We start from the raw sequence: 21,374 nt of genomic DNA on the forward strand, positions 1-21,374 counted from the left end.
ATGGCGCCTCAGTTAAGAGCACTTGTTGCTCTTGTAGAGAACCTGGGCTCTGTCCTCCACACAACAATCTGTAACTCTAGTTCCATGGGATCCTGCACTCTCTTCTGACTTCTGGGGGCACCAGGTACTTCTGAAACATGCCAGTTAAACTCCTGCATCTCATCAAATCATCACAATTTGGGGGAGCAAAAGCAGCAGGTGATGCTTTAGTTCGGCTTGAGTTCCACGAAAGTATATAGTCATCCGACACAGCTAGTCAGAAGTTACAGGCCCCCGGACTGTATGGAATCATCTTTGCAGGCCTCCTGGATGCAAAAAACTACCTTTTGTGGGTCTCCTGAATATAAAGAACGACTTTTGCAGACCCCCATACTGTAAAGAATGACCTATGCCGGCCTCCATACTGTAAAAAACTACCTTCGCCGGGCTGCTGAATGTAACGAATTACCCTTCAGGCCCCCTGAATGTAACGAACAACATCTGCAGGGGTTGCAGAAGGCTCGCTGAACGTTCCATTGCCTGCAAACACAGGGGTGTAAGAACAGAAAGTTACATTTTCTTCCCCCGACCTCGTGATGTGATTTTGGAGAAGGCATTTCCTGTAAGGGTCCTATTTTCTTTGTCTTCTAGAAAGCGGTCGGAGGTCGCCATTGCTCCTTGCCACCTTCTTGGATCTCTAAGGTGCCAGATCGTGACTACACAGTTTCTCCTTATGGAAACTGTGTGAGGACAATATTGAAGAGTCACTGCCCTCAGAAGCCAGCCATGGGTGAGTTGGTCAAGCTTGAGGCAGAGAGGATTCTGCTTCCCGCTTTCAAACCCCCATGATGCCTTAGAAAATGGGTGCCTCCGTAGTGAGGACCCAGGCCTGTTGTTTTCAACTCACAGAGACCTGGTGAAGCTGCGTAGATTATCATGGGAAAACGTCCCTCCCAAACGGGGATGGCCAGGGTCATGGCTGAGCTGAGCTATTCTTAGAGTTTAAAGGGAAAGTTTTGAGACATTTGGTTTTCTGAGGTCCGCCATTTGAAGCCGAAAATTGTTTGCCGGCTGCGGCGTAGGGGGTGGGGGTGGGGTGCGGGGAGGTGCGGGGAGATGGCGGGTGGTAAACTGAAAATTACCATTCATAGTGCAAGTAGTGGAGGGATGTGGAACCCACAGTCGCCCTTGAGTCCTCGCAGACACCAGGGGCGGGGAGACGGCTGGCGGAAAACTGAAAATTAACATTCATAATGCAGGCAGAGGGACGCGGAACCCACAGTTGCCCTTGAATCTTCGCAGCCACCTTTTGGCCCAGCTGGCCATCTATTCTAAAATGTCGAACATGTTCACTTGTTCACTTGAGGATATCTTTTCGAATATTATAACTGTTTGAATTTCAAAGCTTTACTGGAGCAGGCTTGGGTTTTGTTTCACTCCTGTCCCACTGCGCCTTTTTAAAATTTCTCAATTATTTGATCTTGAAATTCCGTTTCGACACCATTCTCCTACCTTTTTTAAGGCCTTAAATATGTTTCGTTTGCTTACCCCTTTAATTTTGCCCCATCTCGTCGTGAATCTGTGATTTAATTTATCTCTTCATGTACCTCATTCTGAACATTTTCTTGAAATCCTTTCCAAATCCACTTTCATTTCTTTTTTAGTATGTCTGTTGTTATGTTGCTGATGTGGTTGTTCTTAATTTCTGGTACCACATTTTTTTTTTGAGTTCTCAGAATTCTGCCCTTTTTATGTATTTTACAATTATTGGCTGAAGGTTTCATTTGATTTTATTTTATTGACAATAATACCATTAGATGGATTTCATGCTTAACTTTTAGTTGCTAATTCATTTCTTTTTCAGGGAACCACATATAATATACTGTACATTTTTTTTGATAGTAGGATGAATTCGTCTCCTTCAGGGGAGAATTTTGCTATTTTCTAGCAAGCAAGCAAACAAACAAAAACCCCTTGAACTGTCTGCTGCGGCCCATTGTAGTTGCCACAGGGCGCAGAACTAGGCCTAACTGCTGGGGTGAGGACTTCAGAGACCCTGAGTTGCCAGGTCTCTAAAGGCCCAGCCCTTAAAACCATATGCACACAGCTCTACCACGACCAGTGACCAGCATGGCCAGTAGGCACTCAGATGTCGCAGGTGGAAGCCTCACTAAAAAATACTTTTGTTTGGGACAACACGCACAAAGCGAAACAAACCAGAGCCTGCAAATCTCATAAACCTCATGAGTGTTTGAGTTATTCGGATGAAAATTTTGTCTGTCTCTTGAAGGACCGATGTATTTCCAGTTAGGATGTACCCACTTGATGTAATTGGTTTAGGGTTTTAGATTTTGGTACCACTATGACTTCCCCAGATGCTAGGAAGCATTTTCCCAGGGAGCTAGCTCTCTCCCAACCTTCAAAGATTAAGAGCTAAATCAGAGTGGTTTATGCAGTTGGCTTTCTTTAGCAGGCACAAATTCACTTTTTTTCCTGTTACCACTATGGCTCTGTGGACATTTAGCATACATTGATTCACAGCGCTTCAGTGTCTTCTATGCCTCCTCAAGAAATCGACTACTGCTCTGTGTGCGTGTGCGTGTGCGTGTGCGTGTGCGTGTGCGTGTGTGTGTGTGTGTGTGTGTGTGTGTGTGTGTTGCCTGTATGTATGTCTGTGAGCATCCTGCATGGCTGGTGATCATGAAGGCCAGTAGAAGGTATCAGGTACCCTGGAAATGGAATTACAGGCCGTTATGAGTCGCCATGTGGGTCCTGGAAATTGAACCTGGGTTCTCTGCAAGAATAAATGCTCTTAACTGCAGCCCTGGAGACTGCTGATAATTTTTTTTTTTAAGACCCAAGGATTAAGGTCACTTTGAGTTTTCCCTTTTTTCCAGCCTTTGGCATGCAACATCTTACTACACTGTGAGTTCTTTGATATCTTGGGATAACTTTACTTTTTTAAAAAATGTGAACCCTTGCTTCTCAACATTCTCCTGACTTGTGTGAATATATGTATTTATTACAGGCAATGTTGTAAAAACATTATAAAGGGTAACTTTCAAAAATGAATATTTTTTCAAAAGATATGAATATTTTATATTTTTATTTTATTTCAAGTGTATGAGTCTTTTGCCTGCACGTATATATGCACAGCACATGTATGCCTGGCAGAGCCAGAAAGAGGCATTGGATTCCCTGGAACTGAAGTTACAGACAGTTGTGAGCTGCCATGTGGGTACTGTTAAGAATCGGGGTCTTCTGGATGAGCAACTAGTGCTCTTAACTGCTGAGCCACCTCTCCATCCCAGCATACTTGAATACATTGTTAGTGAACTAACTGGTGAAGAAAACTGCTCAGCATACTCACTTTTACTGTGCAAATAGGTGTAATGCTTATTGTTAAATGCCACTTTAAAAAAACTCTTAAAGTGGAAAATTTGTGTTTTGACCTAAACCCACTCACAGGATTATCGCATACACTATAAAAATGTATGTAGAGTTTGTGTGTAATCCTGTGCTCAGTAGCATTTGTTATAGAAATTTTTATTTAGACCTTTTGGAATATTTGAAAATAGATATTTTTCAATTAAGAATATTCATTCTTTACTAAGCCTTCGGCCCAGTGAAGCTCAATTCTTGCTTCTTACTGTGGTAATCAAGTGATGGTAGCTTTAATTTTTTGTACAATGCCTTTAAAGAAATAGCATATTGATTTAGTAAATGACAAAGTTCAATTAATTATTATTTCTGAAAATTTAGCGATATGAAATTGTTAAATGAAAAAGCACATCACAGGTATTTTGCCATATAATTGCATCTTGCAAACACATTTATATGCATAATGCACTCAATACACTGCAAATATACAGCATTTAGTATATTTATATATCACCGCCTTCTCTTTCTCTCTTGATTGATTAATTTTTTTTAAAGACTAAATCATTTATCATGCATTTGGTCCATTATACTCCATGATGATTAAAATAAATACCAAATTGCTGCTAAAACTTAATCAAATTAAAGTTTAATGTTGGGGTACAAATACTTCATAAATGGTACCCATAAGAAGAGTCATGATATTTGGTTGTTTCCCTTTTTGTGATGTGAATGTTTTTACTAGATATTGCTATCCTTTTATATACCCTTTAATTATTAACTTTTAAATAATTATTATCAAATTTTATTTTAATTTCTTTATGTATTAGAATAAATATTCTTTTTTGTTTGGTTGGTTTTGTTTTTTTTTGAGACAGAGTTTCTCTGTAGCCCTGGCTGTCCTGGATATATCTCTCTCTCTCTCTCTCTCTCTCTCTCTCTCTCTCTCTCTCTCTCTCTCTCTCTCTTTCTCTCTCTCTCTCTCTAAACCAGGCTGGCCTTATGGAGATCTGCCTGCCTGTGCCTCCCAAGTGCTGGGATCAAAGGAGTGCACCGTTATTACCCAACTTGAGAAAATATTATTATAATGGCATGCTCTTACCAACAGTGTTTCGTTCTTTGTATACAGCCTGTACAAGAAAGGGAGGGTAAATATTTGATTCTCCTCTTAAATTTTTCATAAAAACAAAATGGCTTTCTTGTGTTCACCACATGTCACCAGTAAAGTTCTTTTCTATTGTCACTTTTTGAAGTATATTTTGATTGTACAGCTCTTAATGTAGTAAGGGCCTTCAAGCTTCTGAGTAAGATTTGACTTGTGATTTTGGAAAAAAAAGTCACCGTTGCTACTACATTGTGGAGAAGAGAGTGATGAACAAGTGGGAGAGCAGGGGGCTTGCAGTAGGAAGGCTGTATAATCCAGGAGATAAGCAGTGGTGATCTGGCCTGGGGGCTTACAACGGAGGAGGTGCGAAGTGGTGGGATTAGAGGTACACTTATTTTGAGGAGAGAGGGGGCATAAATTCTAAGTCAGTATTTACTGGTTTATTGTGCCTGAAATGAAAACATAAAAAAAGTAATAGATGTGGCCTTGTGGAAGATGCTTGAAAACTGGCAAAGCTAAGGTGGTTCCAACTAACTTGTGTTATTTTCCAAAGATGTACCCAATATGCAGAAAATATACACTCACTGTCATGAAGTACTTCCTCCATCTCTGACCTGCGAATATGGATTATTTTGCTATGTGTGTTTAGACTCCAGATAGTTATCCTGATTCCACGTTATAAATAAGAGTGTGCGGAAGTGTTGGTAGACAAATGTAAAAAGACTGAGCTAGAAATTCTTAGGGCAGAAGAGGAAATGTTCCAGCTGAAAGTTTCACTTTACTCATAAGATCTTTAAGGCCAGAGGGGAAAATCCTTGGTGGAGGAGAAGACCCTGCAGAGATTGTGTCCTGCTGTAAGGTGCTGCATTCATTTCTGCTTCCCTCTGTGTCTTTACCACTGACAGCTTGCTGCTGTCCTTCATTCCCCATCTCCCATCTCTGGCCCCTCCTTCTCCTCCTTCTCTGTCTTCTTCGCCCTCCACCCTTTCCCTCTCGCCATGCCCTCCCTCCCTCCTCCCCTTCTCCCTCCACCCCTTCCCTGTCCTTTCCCTCTTCCCATGCCTTCCCTCCTTTCCCCTACTTTTTCTCCATCTCTCTACTCTCTTCCTCCCTCCTTCCCCTCTTCCCCATTTACTTCCCCTTTCCTCACTACTTGCTTGTGTGTGTGGTTTTTTTTTTTTTTTTAGGCAAGGTTTCACTATGTAACTCTGGCTGTCCTGGAACTATGTAGACCAAGCTGTTCTCGTAACTGTTTTTAGCCCAAACTAGCCTTGGCCATATTCTGTTAAGTAGACTGCCCTTGAATTTTAGGTCCTTCTTCCTCAGCCTTTCCAGTATCTTCATTTACAGTCCTGTGCCACCAGGTTTGATTTGATAGTATTTGAATCATCAGGATATGGGTCTACAGATTTCACTCGCCCTCCTTCCCTTTATCCTTGTATTCTTTTTCCCTCCCTCCCTCCTTTCCTTCCAATCTCCCCTGCTCTCTTTTCCTCTCCTTCCTCCCTGCCTGCTTTTAAATACTTCTTTTGACACGGTCTCCCAGTGTACTCTAGATTAGCCCCAAATCTATTATTCTCCTGCCTCAACCTCATTAGTATTGTAGTTGTCTTTTGAAAAAATATCTTGAGTGGTTAAGCAAGGCTCATAGGGGCTCACAGAGACTGAATTGACAATTAAAAGGAGCTTGTATGGGTCTGATCTAGGTCCTCTGCATATAGGTTATGATTGTGTAGCTTGGTCTTCTTGTGGGAGTGGGGATGCCTCATCCAACCTTGATATGAGGGTATGTGCCTAGTCTTTTGTTTTTGTTAAAGACAGGGTTTTTCTGTGTAACTCTGACTATCCTGGAACTTGCTCTGTATACCAGGCTGGACTCAAATTCACAGAGATACTCCTGCCTCTGCCTCCCAAGTGCTGGGACTAAAGGTGTGCGCCACCACCACCCAGCTGCCTAGTCTTATTATAACTTGTCATGCCATGTTTGTTGATAACCCTGGGAGGCCTGTAGCTAGAGTTTTCCTGCCTTGCCCACAGTCAGGACAAATCTTTGTCACCCACCAGTCCCACAGCCGCTCAGACCCAACCAAGTAAACACAGAGACTTATATTGCTTACAAACTGTATGGCTGTGACAGGTTTCTTGCTAACTGTTCTTATAGCTTAAATTAATCCATTTCTATAAATCTATATCTTGCCACGTGGCTCATGGCTTACGGGAATCTTTACATGTTGCTTGTCCTGGCAGTGGCTGGCAGTGTCTCCTCCCGCCTTCCTGTTCTTTCTTTTCTCCTCTCTGTTAGTCCCGCCTATACTTCCTGCCTAGCCACTGGCCAATCAGTGTTTTATTTATTGACAAATCAGAGTAATTTGACATACAGACCATCCCACAACAGAGGCCTGCTCCTTTTCTGAAGGGAAACTGAAGAGGAGTGGATCTGGAGGAGAGGGGACATGGAGAGGAGATTGGGAGAAGTAGAGGGAGGGGAAACTTTGAAATGTATGAGAGAAGAATAAATAATAAAAAAAGAAATCTTCTAATTTAATGTGCACACTTCTAGGTGGCTGTGTATTTGAATATGCGGTTCATTAATTCTACTCTTGCTGACAATATTTCAGAAAAATTGATGATTATCAAATTATATAAAATTGTATTTGCAACCAACAAGTATCCCAAAGCCATGATTAACATCATCTATGAATAAAAACCCTTCAAAGGAAAAGAAAATGTCTTTAGTGGCATAGAGCACCTGCTACTCTTTCAGAGGACCTGGGTTCAGATCTTGACACCCACATAGTGGTTCACAGCCATCTGTAATTCCAATTCTAGGGCATCAGGCATGCATGTGGTCCATATTCATACATGCAGGCAAAAACCTTGTGTGTGTGTGTGTGTGTGTGTGTGTGTGTGTGTGTGTGTGTGTATATATATATATATATATATATATATACTAAAATAAATTACTTTTAACTCTTTAGTTTTGTCATAAGGATCATTCTGGCTTTGTAAAGGAAATTTCTCAAAGTTCTTTTCATTATAATTTTTGGAATGGTTCCAGAAAACTGGAGGTTAGTTCTTCTTTAACTGGTTTGTAGAATTCAGCTGTGAACCATCAGATTCAGAACATTTTTTACATAAATGCTTTTGATTACTGCTAATTATACTTTCTGTTTCTTCTTGATTCAAATTTTGTAGTTTATATGTGTTCAGAAATTTCTCCATTTCTTTCAGGCTTTCCAGTTGTGGTATATAATCAGTCATAGTATTTTCTTAAACCCATTTGTATATCATTTCTAATGTCTTCTTTTTCATTTATTTAGTTATTTGTCAGTTCTTAGGTCTTTTTCCTTTGTTAGTCTAGCTAAATATTTATTAACTATGTCCTTTCAAAAAACCTAACTCTTTTTAAATTGATTTTTTTTTATCATGCATGCCTTCTCCTTTTTTTTTCATTTTTCTTTAAAGTTTAATCAAAGCATTACAATCTTAAAGTTCACTGAGGTGGCTGCCCATGTCCACAACCAAAGTCTCCTCTAAACTGGAATTCGGTGGCCGAGCCTGCCCCCACCTCAGCTTTCTTGTCGGCACCAGGGGGCACAGCACTCCTTCTGTAGGTGTCTCTGTCTGCCTCCCCTCTGGTGAACCTTGCAGGTTGCTCACCCTCTGGACCTTTGGGCCGAGGCCTGCCAGTTTCAGGACGGCTGCGGCGTAGGGTGGCAGGCACAGTCTCTGGAGGGAGGTGGAGGTAATCATGGAGATACTGGATGCCCTCATTGGTAAGGTACCAATAGAAGTGCCTCCAGGCAAACTGCTCCTTCACATAGCCTCGGGATTTCAGAGACTGCATTGCCTTCATTACATGAAGGTTGGGCACGTTCTTGTCGGCCAGCTCGGGGTGTTTGGGCATATGGACATCCTTCTTGGCAACCATCACTCCTTCCTTGAAAAGGAGTTAGTTCATAGATGGCAATCCGGTTCTTCTTGGGCATCAACATCGTGGGGGCCGCCAGGTCAGAGACGGAGGCTGGCTCGCCTTCTCCTTTTATTTTTATTTTTTTAAATTTATTTTACGTACCATCCACAGTTTCTCCTCCCTCTTCTCTTTTTGCCCCCCCCCCCATCCCTTCTGCACTCCCTGTTCCATCCACTCCTCCTCTGTTTCAGAAAGGGGCAGATCTCCCATGGGAGTCAACAAAGCATAGCATATCAAGTTGAGGTAGGACTAAGCTCCTCTCCTTGCATCAAGGCTGGGCAAGGCAACCCAGGATGAGGAATAGGTTTCCAAAAGCCAGCCAAGCATTAGGGACAGGCCCTGCTTCCACCGCTAGGAGTCCTACAAGTAGATTTAAATTGATCCTCTACATTACTTTTTAAATTTTTATTTTAATTTATCTCTAATCTTTAAAATTTGCTTCTGCTGACTTTGAGTTTGCTTTGTTTTTAATTATTGTTTTTTTCAAACTGTGTTGAGTATAGCTAATCAATGTGTGCTGAAACTTGTGTCTTTCTTCTCAATTCCAGACCCAAATGATGAGACAATCCCTCTCCAAGAAAAGGAGAAGGATGTGAGTTCTTCCCAAGAAAGTTCTAGTAAGGAGAGCCCTCATGACGAATATCATGAGGACAATCTTCTATGTCCACAACTCCAGGACAGTGATGGAAACATTCAGATAAAGGATGCCTGCAGTGACCCTCAAATACTGTAGTAAGTAATATAGGCAAGCTGGCTTTCATGTAGTATCCCTCGAGATTGTACAACTTTTCCACTCTATAATTTTTCTCTTATTTCAAAACAAAGTGAGCAGTGATGAAAGTCTTGCTTAGAGAGCTGTTTATCAATGAATCAAGATTGGTGCTTTTCAATAGACTTGTAGCAATTCTAAGTATTTATAAATAGATCTTTCTATCAATTTCTCCACAGCAACTCTTCTCTCTTCCAAGTCAATGAAGATGATGGTACATGCTACGCTGAATGCCACGATATAATTTTTCCAGAGGACGAATTGAACGATAGTGTAGAGGATGAAGCCTTAGGGGGCTGGTTCAAGATCACAGTGAGTGTACTCATAGGTGAATAATGTGCAAGGGAGGCAGGTCAGGTGGTGTAACTTGGATCACATCTTCAGCAAAAGGAATAAAACGCCAGCAAGCTGGGTACAAGAAGGTAAGGTCACAGGAGGAAGCCGAAGATGGAGGTAACTCTAGAGAACATGGAGAAGCTCTCCCCTGCTTATCTCAGTGTGGTTCAAACTGAGATTTTGACAGCAGTGAAATCTTGTCAGACAGCCAGGTAAGTCTTACATAGTTTAGAATCACCTGGAAGCTTATAAAAGTGAGGTAAGTTTTGAGTAACTGGCTTTTATGGTTTGGAATATAAACATGGAAATATAGAGAAGGGACAATTTAAGATAGCTACACAGAGAAAGAAAGAAACTTGGGAAGGAGGGAGAGGAAGGGACGGAAGGAAGGAAAGAGAACTTGTGTCAATTGTCTCCACGTTACAAGTCTTTAGAAAGAGTAGGTCAGGATAAAACATTACATTTTATCTGCGTTCTTAATATTGTGTTTCTTTTCTCTATTATTCCTTGGTTTTGCCCACAGATTCCAAATGGGAGAAAGTACAGCAAGATGTGGATAATCAATTTACTCCAGAGCCATTGCAGTGTGGCCTTCACACCAGTTGATGTAAGAGATAACCTGAATCCCAGTGTGTGTACCTGGGGTAAAGAGAGGCCGGGGTCACTGCAGGATGACCTGTCTCCAGCATCATTGTTGTTGTCTCTGTTCCTTATAGTTCCAGTACAACAGAAACCAGATTCAATTCTTTGTCCAAAATCCCAGAAGCGCCCATGAACTGAAGAATATAAACTACCAGCTGAGTGATGAGGAAAACAGAAAGGTTGGTGTTGGTGGACTTCCTTTTAACTACTTTTTGCATAGATGAAGCCAGGCCAGGACTGAGTCTCTCTCTGGGACTGGACATCCTGATGCTTATCCTACCCTCCCTTTACACAGATATCTATCTATGTTAATTCATCTACTGAGCCTTTATCTGTGCAGTACCAGTTAACATCAGAACAGATGCAGATTCTAAAGGTAAGTCAGACTCGAGACACATTGCTTCCACTTCCTAGATTCCCCATTTCCCCATCTCAGTGAAGTTTCTGTCACCAAGACCCCAGAGCCTCAGAGTCTCTCTCTTCATATCTGTCCCTGCAGCTGAGCATGAAGAAACGATATAATGTCTCCCGTAAATCTCTGTACCTCAAAAAGTTTCGCTTTGACCCAGGTAAGACAGGCAGCAATAACTGTAGGTCATAGGTCTTCTAGAAGGAAGACAATGGTAACCCAAGAAGGGGTCTGCACTGGTGCTGGTCCAGACAGACCTCTCTTCACCTACTAATTACTTTCTCTTCACTTCCTGAAGACTTAACGGATCACGGGATTGACATATTTCTGAACCGAAGAAGCTGCATGACTGCTACCCTTCAGGTCATCCAAGTGGATTATCCTGAGGTGAGGCCATATAGCCAGTGATGATATTTGGTGGAGGGCTAGATAGGATGGAGCGCAAGGAGGTTTGTCTCTGAGGAAGTATATAGTAATGATAATGCTAAATCTTGCTCCCAAAAGCTCCTGTCCTTGAACTTGAGCAACAACAAAATATACTGGCTAGATGGTCTGTCTGAATTAATAGAGAGGGCCCCGCAAGTCAAGATTCTGGACCTTTCAAGAAATTTGGTAAGAGGATAAGATTTGGGCTGCGGGTGGAAGGCAGTGTACACTGTGATGTGTGACTGCAAGAGGCAAGGAAGGTGCCTCTGTGTGAGGGTAGCGGCTCAAGGTGCGAGGTCCTAGACATATGTCTCTTCATGGGGCACTTTACCAGTTCTCCCCATTCTTTCTCAGCTGAAGACTGCGTGGGAGTTGGAGAAGATGAAAGGGCTGAAGCTGAAAGAGCTGTGGCTGGAAGGGAACCCCTTGTGCAGCACCTTCCCAGACCATTCTGCCTATGTGAGGTACTTCATGCTTGCGGACACCTCTTCCCTTTCATGGACACCACTGCCTCCTGGTAGCCTGAAAGACTCTCTGTGGGAGGAAGCAGGCCTGGTCCTCGGGAAGGACCATAGGGCCTCTCCCCTGCCCCCTCTCTCTATGCTCAGCTGTGCTCACAGGCCTCCTTGTCTCCTGCATCCCCCCCCTCCACTTATCGTGGGCCCTGTTTCCCTTGTGTGAGTTTTCGGCCTCCTCCAGCAGGCCCTGCCTTTCCTCATCTCGACAGCACCAGGCCTCCTCCCTGGTCCTGAGAGGAGCCTCCAGATCTTGTTCCTGAATGGTCCCCTCTTCTGTCCCAGGCTGCCCTAGAGGTTGTCCTGCCCTAGGCTGGGGCTGAGATCCTAGGTGATGCTGATGTGGACATCGCTTCCTCTGATCTACTGCTGGGATCTCTGTCTTTTTTGGGGGGAAAACCTGGGCTCTCTGGATCAGGGATCCAGGACTGGGCCATGACTGGGGAGCTGAAGGCTCCTGTAGCAGGAAGGGGAGAGTGCTGCAGAGGTTGAGGAGACAGAAGGTCTGGCGTGATGCCTCCACCCCTCCTTCCTTCCCTGCCTATACCTATGGACCAACAACCTACCTTGCTCATCATCCTACCTAGCATCTAAGCCTTGGGTAGCCTGAGACAGGCAAGCTGATTCCTTGGATAGGACCCACATTCAGACAGGCACAGGTACACAAGAGTATTCAGGAGAGAACCAAGTGATCATAATGGGAGGCCATAGGGTTTCCATGCCATGCTGAGCTGGGAACGCACTCATATCACTTCTGATTCTGGGGAATGACTCTTGCCTCCAGGGATGCTCTTTATCCTCAGCTCACTCAGGAAAATTAGAGACTGTGTGTCCTGCCAGGTTCAGTAGGATGCTTGTTTTCATTCCTGCTTTGAGTCCCTGGACTAGCTCAGCAGGTATGAAGGAAATGCCCCTGCAGGGGAGCCCTTTTGTCCTATATGACCCTAAACCTGCTGTCCCAGGCTAGACAGAACATCTCCCATTCCCTTTGCATTGTTCCTTCTGTCTCCTTTGCCTTTCCTCTCCCGTGTCTCCCTCTTGTCCTTCGCCATTCTCCCCTTACCACTTCTGTCACCATCTACTATCCCCCTGCCATCTCCTCCTTGCCTCTTGAGCCCAGCATTTCAAAGACACCCGGACCCCTGGCAAGGTCACAGGGCCCCGAGCTCCATCCAGTTCTATGCCCTGCTCCTTTAAAGGCCTTCTCTGAAGACTCTGAGGAAGAGGGGGGATGCAGGGAGAAGAGGAAGCCCTGGGCCCTGGGCTCCCAACGTGGCTTCTTGTGGCCCTTGAGAAGGGGGCCAGTGAAATGTGGGTGGAAGTTACCCAGGCATGGGAGGCAGGTAAGAAGAGAGAGAAGAACAAGAGGGAGAGCCAGGGGCAGGTGGGGACACGGGGAGAAATGCTACGCTGCAAAGACTTGAACCGTCAGTCACTTCTTTTGGTTTTTGGTTTTTCAACAGTGCTGTTCTGAACTGCTTCCCAGAGTTGTTACACTTGGTAAGGTCCTAGCTTCAATTTGTCTCCTCTTCTTCAAATACAAGACCTTCAAACGTGTGTGTCAGACTAGTATTCTTTTTAAGTGCTATGGATTCTTGAAAGAAAAAAAAAACATGGATGTTTTCTTTCGAGGAGAGGGGAATCCCATAAGCAGAGAAAGACAGAAGGAGGAGGAAGGGGGAGATATCTTTCAGACATTCACTGTAATCTAACAGCCCATGCTATTTCTTGGTCCATATCACACCTGGCTCTTATCCTTGTTCTTTGTTGTCTTTAGCTCCTAGGGCATCATATGCCATGTCCCTCTTCTGTGTTCCTAACTTCTTCTTTCCTGCAGGATGGCTGGAAGTTATTCCCAACAGTTGACGAAGACACCTTGGAAATAATAAAACCACGTAAGGTGAGAAGGGACCATCAAGATTCAAGGAGTTGCAAGTGAAGTTTTTGTCAACCATGTAGTTTAAAAGTGTCTTTCATTTCAGGAAAGCTATAGAGGATCTGAAAGTCTGAAGAATCTGGTCATGCAATTTATGCTTCAGTGAGTAACCCCAGGAGTGTGAGAAAGTAGAAGGCTAGGCTGAGCTGTCTTAGCACAAGTTTGCTCTAAGAGTTTTCAGGTATCACTTGGGACATGGACTAGAGGTAGACTGCTCCCTTGGCTGCACTTCTCACAGGTATTACTTGATCTACGACTATGGTGATCGACGCAGTCTCCTCACTGCTTACCATGCAGACGCCTGCTTCTCCATGACCATTACCTTCAACTCCAACAAGCCAGACATGTGAGTATCACAGCTGATGCTTTATTCTGGGACAGCAGGTTCCACCTCTAGCAGACACAAGGGGGAAAACACACCCATAATGACTGAAATACCTACCTGCTTGTTCTTCTTTTTTTCCCCTAGAAGAAGTTTAGAAGAATACTGCAAGGATAGTAGGAATATGATGAAGCTCAAGGACTCCTGTAAGGATGCAGTGAAGTTGTCAGGAAGGGAATGAAACGGTTCACGGTCCAGTGGGGTATAATGACGCCCATCTTTGATTCTCTACTTTACACAGATTTGCGGTTGCGGCTGCTGAAGCACAAAAAATGTAACATTGTAACCTGCCTTCATGAACTGCCAAAAACTCAGCACGATTTATATTCCTGTGTAGTGGACATGTGTGCCCAGACAGTGAGTACCTCTTTCTTCCCTTAGGCATGATCAGAAAGGTACAAGTAAGTAAGAAGTTTTGGAAGAATAGTCAAAGCCTTAGTTTACCATTTTCTTTTCTTTTTTCTCTTTTGGTTTTTTTTGACACGGGGTTTCTCTGTGTAGTTTTGGTGTCTGTCCTGGATCTCCCTCTGTAGCCCAGGCTGGCCTTGAACTGGCAGAGATCCACCTGCCTCTGCCTCCCGAGTGCCAGGATTAAAGGAGTGCACCAGCACTGCCCAGCTACTATTTTCTTTCTTTTCAGGAAAAGATGATCTGCTTTTCTGTCAATGGGGTGTTCAAAGAAAGTAAGTGTTTTGGGGGCTCCTTTCTCTTAGCAGAGGTTCCTGCCAGAACCTTGCCAGCTCCCCACCCTCCTGTTTCCTTTTCATTCTCTTCTCTTCCTTACTGATTCATTGCTTCCCACACGTTGTTTTCCACCCATGTCTGTCTGCCCTGCACAGTACAGGCATTATTACGGCTATAGAGTTTGATTGTTCTCATTTCAAGTCTTTAACTTCTGAACTGTGACCTATTAACCCTTTAGTTTCCTCATTTCCCCAACGCGGTTAATAATAGCCATTCCTTAGGCAGCTAGGACATAGGGATAAAGTGAATTAAATTTGTCAAGGAAACTAGTCTACATTAAGGGGGCCCTATCATGGAAAACTGAGTATTTCTATTATTTCCCTCTTTCCCTGAATCTTCTCCTGACTCTCAGTGAAAATTGTCCCAGTATGACTTCCTTCTGAGTGACGGAGTATCTGGTCAGACACTCATTGGGGAATGGTGTGTGAGTTTTTAAATCATGTGCAACCCCAGTGGGTTTGTTTGTTTGTTTGTTTGTTTTGTTGCCATTGAAGTGGAAGGAAAGTCTGAGGGATGTATTCGTGCCTTTACCCGGACATTCATCTTAACTACTGGCAGATATTCCAGGTGAGTACTATGTTGTGCGTGGCTATAGAAATACCCATTTAACCAGTGGTGCATTAGTATACTCTTGGGAAACTCCCAGTACCATAGAGTGCAAAAAAGTAGCTCTAAGAAGTTGTCTCAGTAAGTGATTATGAGCATGGACTTATTTTTTTTTTCTTGACACTCACTAATTAGCTGTGTGACCTTGGGCAAGTTATTAGTCTTCTCTGTGAGGCAGTGTTCTCTGAAAATGTGCAGTGTGCCAGTGGCCACTTCTTTTGCAAAGGGTAAGCAAGCTAGAGTTAAATCTACAATTTAATGAAGCTGATAGGAAATCTTTCAAAAGGTAATCCTATGACAGGGGAAATGGATATCAGCTAATGAAGCACGCAAAGAGAGTAGGGGTTTGCTCTGAAAAGCCACTCTTCTTCCAGGCTTTGCATTGTGAATGATGAAATGATCCTGAGGAATGCCAGCCCTTCAGAGACCAAGAAGGCCTTCTCTACCACCATGCCCACAATCTTCTGTGCCCAGAGTCGTCAGCAGATGAAGGATTCCTCCACCCAGACTGATTTGAAGTGAGTTCTGGGAATCACTGGCAATAACCTTGAGTTAAAAGAAGTAGAAATTTAATAAAAATTTACAGCTATTCAGATGTTGTGAGGCCAAGTCATGGACCAAAATTTTAAAAATATGTGTTAATTGTATAGTGATTTTATAAGCAATTTAAAACAGTGTAATGTTTATATCAGATAACGTGATATACTATGTGTCAAATTGTAAGGAAAACATTAGAAGGTATAAATAATGAGATGTGTCAGCCTTATTTCAGGGTTAAAAAATCTATATACAAAATTCAGTTGTATTACTCTATTCTAGCAATGAACAATTAAAAAGTAAGTTTAGAAACCAATTCCATTTGCAATATCATGAAAAAGAAACATACCCAGGGATGTTTAGCAAAGATGTGGAAAAGTATTACAGAAATAAATAAAACTTAAATGGATGGGTATTTTATGTTCCTGAACTAGAACACTTAACAATATTAGGGGAGCAAACTCCCCAATTTTTTGTTCATGTTCTGTGCCCATGAAATCCATATAAAAATTTCAGCCACCGCCTTTGTAGAGACTTGCAGGTCAACCTTAAAATTCAAATGAAGGTAAAGTGCACCCATAATAGAAAAATAATCTTGAAAAATAAGAAGATACTTGGAAAACTCACTGCAAAATTACTATAAACTTACACTAAAGTGTAAGGAAAAAATGCTAGGTGCTATATATAGGTCCAAGAACAGATACATAGAATAATTGACAGAGTGCAAGTTCAAAAATATAAAACCATGGATTTTCAAATTGATAGAAAATTGATTTTCAAACCAAATACACCAAAAATACCAAGAGGGACAAATATCTTTTTCAGCAACTGGTGCAGGGACAACTAGTTATCCCACTCACAAAAGAATCACATATAAGAATAACTAGCCAGGCGGCAGTGTTGCACGCTTTTAATCTCAGCATTCGGGAGGCAGAGCCAGGCGGATCTCTGTGAGTTCGAGGTCAGCCTGGTCTACAGAGTGAGCTCCAGGACAGGCACCACAACTACGCAGAGAAACCCTGTCTCAAAAAACTGGAAACACACACACACACACACACACACACACACACACACACACACACACCAAAACCAAAAACACAAAAAATAAAATAAAAAGTGGGTCTGGTGCCAAGTGTGGTGGCACACACCTTTAATCCCAGCACTCAGGAGGCAGAGGCAGGGGGATCCCTGAGTTCAAGGCAACCCGGTCTCAAAATGAGTTCCAGGCCAGTTATATAGCTCAATTGGTAGAGAGCTTACCTACGGAGCACACAGCCCTGGGGTCAATTCCCAGCACCACATAAACTGAGCAGAGTTGTGCACACTTGAAGTGCTAGTACATAGAAGTTCATTCTCAACTTCATCTGCATAACAAGTTCAAGATATGTCTGGGTTACATGAGACCCTGTCTAAGAACTACGTGCATAAATCTCAAAAGCCAGGGCTCAGAACTGTAAAAGTCTCATAAGAAAACAGAGGATCTGTGTTATTGAATTAGACAATGGTTTCTGATATATAGCAACAAACATACAAAAAATGTAAAATCAGATAAAGTAGATTTTATCAACTTTCAAATCATTTTGCTTCAAAAATATTATCAGTGAAATAAAAAAGGATCAAGAAGCTACTTCCAATTGATAACCTGTCCCAAAGAAAAAAATGGGTTTTCTCCAATGAAGTCTTATTGGCTTTATAAACCACCCTTAGGGATAGACCCCATGCTCAGCAACAAATGGTCAACATGAAACACTCAGTGGTGTATTTGAAGATTTTCTTTTGTCTCATATTGCTTTGTTTGGGCTTTTTTTTTTTAATCTCATTGGATTGCTGCTGGTATATTATGGTTTCTGGTTGTTTTTTAATGGTGTGTGTGTATTTCTTGTGCTTTTTCAGTTTTTTTAAATTCTGGTTTGTTAGTTTTTTAAATGTACCTGTTTTCCAAGTAGAGAGAGAAAGAAGGCATGGAATCAGATGGGTGGGGAGGTGAAGAAGATATGGGAAGAGATGGAGGCAGGAAACCATGATCACAATATATTATATAAATTTTCAATTAAAAAATTTAAAAATTCTAAAAAAAATGAAAGATGAATTAAATAAATCAGAAATATTTGTGTATGTTTGATAACTTGTCTCTAAAATACATGACAAATTCTTAAAATTTAATAATGAAAAGACCCGTACCATTTTTAAATAATTCAGTACAGTCACTTATATTTTGTAAATGCATGCTATGAGGACTGTGTGGAGATTGGAGGACACCTTTCAGAAGTCAATTCTCTCTTTCCACCAAGTGCAGTTCAGGGAATCAAGTTCAGGTTGTCAGACTTGATGGCAGTGCCTTTCACCTGCTGTCTTTGTTAAATTTTCCATTGATGCGATAAAGCATCATGACCAAAAGCAATTTGGACAGGAAAGAGTTTATTTCAGTTTGCAACTCTCAGGTCAAACTCCCATCAATGAGGGACATCAGGACAGGAACACAAAGCAGGAACTTGGAGGCAGGATCTAGAGCAGAGGCCATGGAGGGGTGATGCTGGCTGGCTTACACCTCCTGGCTTGCTCAGAGCACCCAGGATCATCAGCTCAGGGGTGGCCCCATCCACAGTGAGCACGGACCTTCACATCAATCATCAATCAAGAAGATGTAGGCCAGGTGTAGTGGTGCATGCTTGTAATCCTAGCACTTGGGAGGCAGAGACCAGTGAGTCTGAGTTTGAAGTCAGTCTCGTCTACATAGGGAGTTACAGACCAGACAGGACTACAAAGTGAGACCATGACTCAAAAAACAAAACGAAATGAATAAATAAATAGGTCAGATAAATCTGAACTTTGTAATGAATGTATATAATTACAGCACTTGGTAGGTAGAGATGGGAGGGGCAGGAGCATAACACAATAGTTGTATACTACATAGTGAGTTCAAGGGCAGCAGCCTGGGTTACATGAGACCATCTCAAACAAAAGGCCAGATCCACCGAAGCAGATCAGTGGTTACTATAGTATCTAGAAATGGAAATATAGGAGTAACTGCTAAAAGATAAGGGGTTATGTTTGTTCTTCATTTTCTATCTAAGATGAAGAAAACATTCTGGAATTGGATAACTGTAACCGCTATATAATTTTTTTTTTTTTTTGGTTTTTCGAGACAGGGTTTCTCTGTGTAGCTTTGCGCCTTTCCTGGAACTCACTTAGTAGCCCAGGCTGGCCTCGAACTCACAGAGATCCACCTGCCTCTGCCTCCCGAGTGCTGGGATTAAAGGCGTGCGCCACCACTGCCTGGCTAGTAGTAAATTCTAAGATCCGACTAAAATCTCAATTTAAAAACAATGGAAAATTTTGTAATTTTCAATTTCCACTTGTTATTTTCTTGGGCTTCTTTTTTAAGGTCTGCTATTAGAAATGTCCCTGTGTTTCTGCTTTGACTTCTTCTGGGCCTAAGTGATGACAAACATTGTGGGTTCCACCAGGTCTTTTTTCACCATTACAATAGTGCTAAGTCGGGCACACTCGTCCCAGTAAATGAGTAGCATAGGTTAAGTGGTGGCACTTTGTGATCACTGCATCTTTCTTGTGTTAATAATGGATGTTACCTGTCCTTCTCCCCCCACCCCACTATCCCCTGCCAGGTATCTTGAGAACGAGTGGGACAGCATTGGAGATGATGAGGTCCTTGGTACAGTCCAGGTGAGGCCCGAGAATCAAGGGGGTGAAAGATAAATGTCCCTGGGCCTTCAGCAAGATGGAGTCCCAGTGCCTGCAGATGGAACTCAGGGTACCAGGCTCTTCTAATATCCCAACTCTTTTCCTCCAGACCAAGGACTAGCTCTCAAAAGAATTCTTCATGCAAAAGTCCTGAAAGGAGCCCTTGGAGGTCCTCTACATCTACATTATTGTTTCTGTTTCTTTCTAAACCCTCGCCCATGACCTGAATTAGAAGCTGACTTAACACACATAGGCCAAGAAATAGCCACCCCTGGGGCCAGTTGTTCTATTGCCCCCCCCCTCTGTGCGCCATTTAGTTTGCATAATAAAAAGCATTGTTGCATGTTGTGTCCTGTATTGCACTTTTCCTGCTACAGAGGAGCCAGGACTTAATGGCCCCGTGTACCTCCACTTTCACCACATTCGTCTAGCAGGCTTGCTTCCATGGAAACCTGTGAATAAATCCTCATGGCAAAGGACACATGATACTTCCAGTAATGCCTTTGCAGACCAGGAAATCTGTCAAGATGCTCTATCTATCTGGAGGCTTGCAAGAAGCATACATGTGACAATCAGGGCCTCAAAGGGGCTGCCACCAGGCTAGTGAGTCGGTGAGTTGAGAGGGCACGCGGTTTAATTCTTTCTGATCATCTGAATTCATGCCTTCATGTGTTTTATGAGTTGCACATGAGTGGGTGGCAAGGGGGCCTTTTCACAGCTCCCTGTGCTCCCAGAAATACTCCTGGCTTTTCGTCTTCTAGAAGTTGCTGTGCAAGGAGTGGCCCACCAGTCAGCCCCTGCTGGGGATCAGGAGGGTCAGGTTGTCTGCGGAAGTATTGCTCACCAAGAGGCTCAGGGTGCTCCAGGCCCAAGGCTCCTCTTGAGGGAGGGCCTTCAGACACCTGTTCACAGCAGAGGTACACACTCTCACTTGTTGGCCCGTTCTGTGGACCTTCCACAGAGTGTCAATTAGTAGTTCTGAATTCCAGCCAGGTATTAAATGGGAAATCTGCAAAATGTGTTTCCCCAAACATGGATTTCCTCTATTTCTGTAATGCATGTATTTTGGACAACAAACTGGCATACTTTTTGAAATTCCACTAATAGTGGCACCAAGTTTTTAAATTAGAGGCCTGTAAATGAAGACACAGGTGTTGTGCCACCAGTTGACAAGGTATGCCTGCAATTTGTTGTGCTTGGCATGATTTCCTACCAATTGCCACTTATAGTTCTGGTTTTTCCACTTTTAAGATTTGAAGAATATGTGGTGAATTTAAAATGAAGAAATAAGCTTCGGAGTGGAATTCTCATACACAATCTGTTGATCCTTTTCCCTCTCCATCCCCTGAACCCCTTGGTCTAGGCCCCCTTCTGTTTTCTCTTATATGCCCCTTCCAGTCCCCCTTCTCCTAAGACCCGTGTTTACTCTCAGGTGATCTCCTTTGTAGTTTGCAGACATGTGCTCACCCTTGCATGCACATATATACACACATATAAAAATTAAGAGCTAGGATCCACCTATAAGAGAAAATGCTGTATTTCACTCTCTGAATCTAAATTACTTTGCTTAATATAATAAATTTAAGTTCCCCACTATTATGGTTTTTACTAAACGTTCATGTTGTTAAACTGCCTTCTAAATACTCGTATTTAGTTCTGTGCCCACCCTTCATCAAAGAAACTTCTTATGGTCATGGCAGAAGTTAATGCAGAAACCCATAACCAACCAAAGTGCTAAGAATATGTAAGGTCGGGAGAGTCAGATGGACATTTACAGCAGAAAGAAGTCTTCTTGACATGACATAGCCATTAATTGATTAACTTATTGCAGCTGTGGTTATAGGCACAAGACCCATTCAAGGTTAGCCCCCATCAACATATCATCAGGGAATGGGGAGGGGACCACAAGGTTCCAGCCCTCCCTGAGAGACTGTT

General features: G+C 42.8%; 1 protein-coding gene and 1 pseudogene across 1 annotated transcript; one reads left to right on the forward strand and one right to left on the reverse strand.

The window, feature by feature from the left end:
- Positions 1 to 599: 599 nt before the first annotated feature.
- LOC114683862 (nuclear RNA export factor 2-like) lies at positions 600 to 19,746 on the forward strand. The gene is made up of 21 exons (XM_037199158.1): positions 600 to 769; positions 8,984 to 9,167; positions 9,384 to 9,516; positions 10,064 to 10,147; positions 10,257 to 10,361; positions 10,478 to 10,558; positions 10,682 to 10,751; positions 10,890 to 10,978; positions 11,096 to 11,203; positions 11,372 to 11,481; positions 12,996 to 13,032; positions 13,370 to 13,432; positions 13,515 to 13,570; positions 13,707 to 13,814; positions 13,938 to 13,996; positions 14,092 to 14,207; positions 14,491 to 14,533; positions 15,089 to 15,161; positions 15,575 to 15,718; positions 19,364 to 19,421; positions 19,549 to 19,746. The coding sequence occupies exons 1-21, from the start codon at positions 766 to 768 to the stop codon at positions 19,558 to 19,560; spliced, it is 1,737 nt and encodes a 578-aa protein (XP_037055053.1). The 5' UTR covers positions 600 to 765; the 3' UTR covers positions 19,561 to 19,746.
- On the reverse strand, positions 7,937 to 8,457 carry LOC114683869 (annotated as a pseudogene).
- Positions 19,747 to 21,374: the final 1,628 nt, after the last annotated feature.

This window comes from Peromyscus leucopus, chromosome X (genome assembly GCF_004664715.2).
Source record: "Peromyscus leucopus breed LL Stock chromosome X, UCI_PerLeu_2.1, whole genome shotgun sequence".
NCBI lineage: Eukaryota > Metazoa > Chordata > Mammalia > Rodentia > Cricetidae > Peromyscus > Peromyscus leucopus.

What these genes read in the sequence shown, in the direction of transcription:
- LOC114683862 (XM_037199158.1), top strand. An exon ending in TGGACCTTTCAAGAAATTTG is followed by an intron (nt 11,204 to 11,371) that starts GTAAGAGGATAA and finishes ATTCTTTCTCAG; the next exon opens with CTGAAGACTGCGTGGGAGTT. An exon ending in AAATAATAAAACCACGTAAG is followed by an intron (nt 13,433 to 13,514) that starts GTGAGAAGGGAC and finishes CTTTCATTTCAG; the next exon opens with GAAAGCTATAGAGGATCTGA.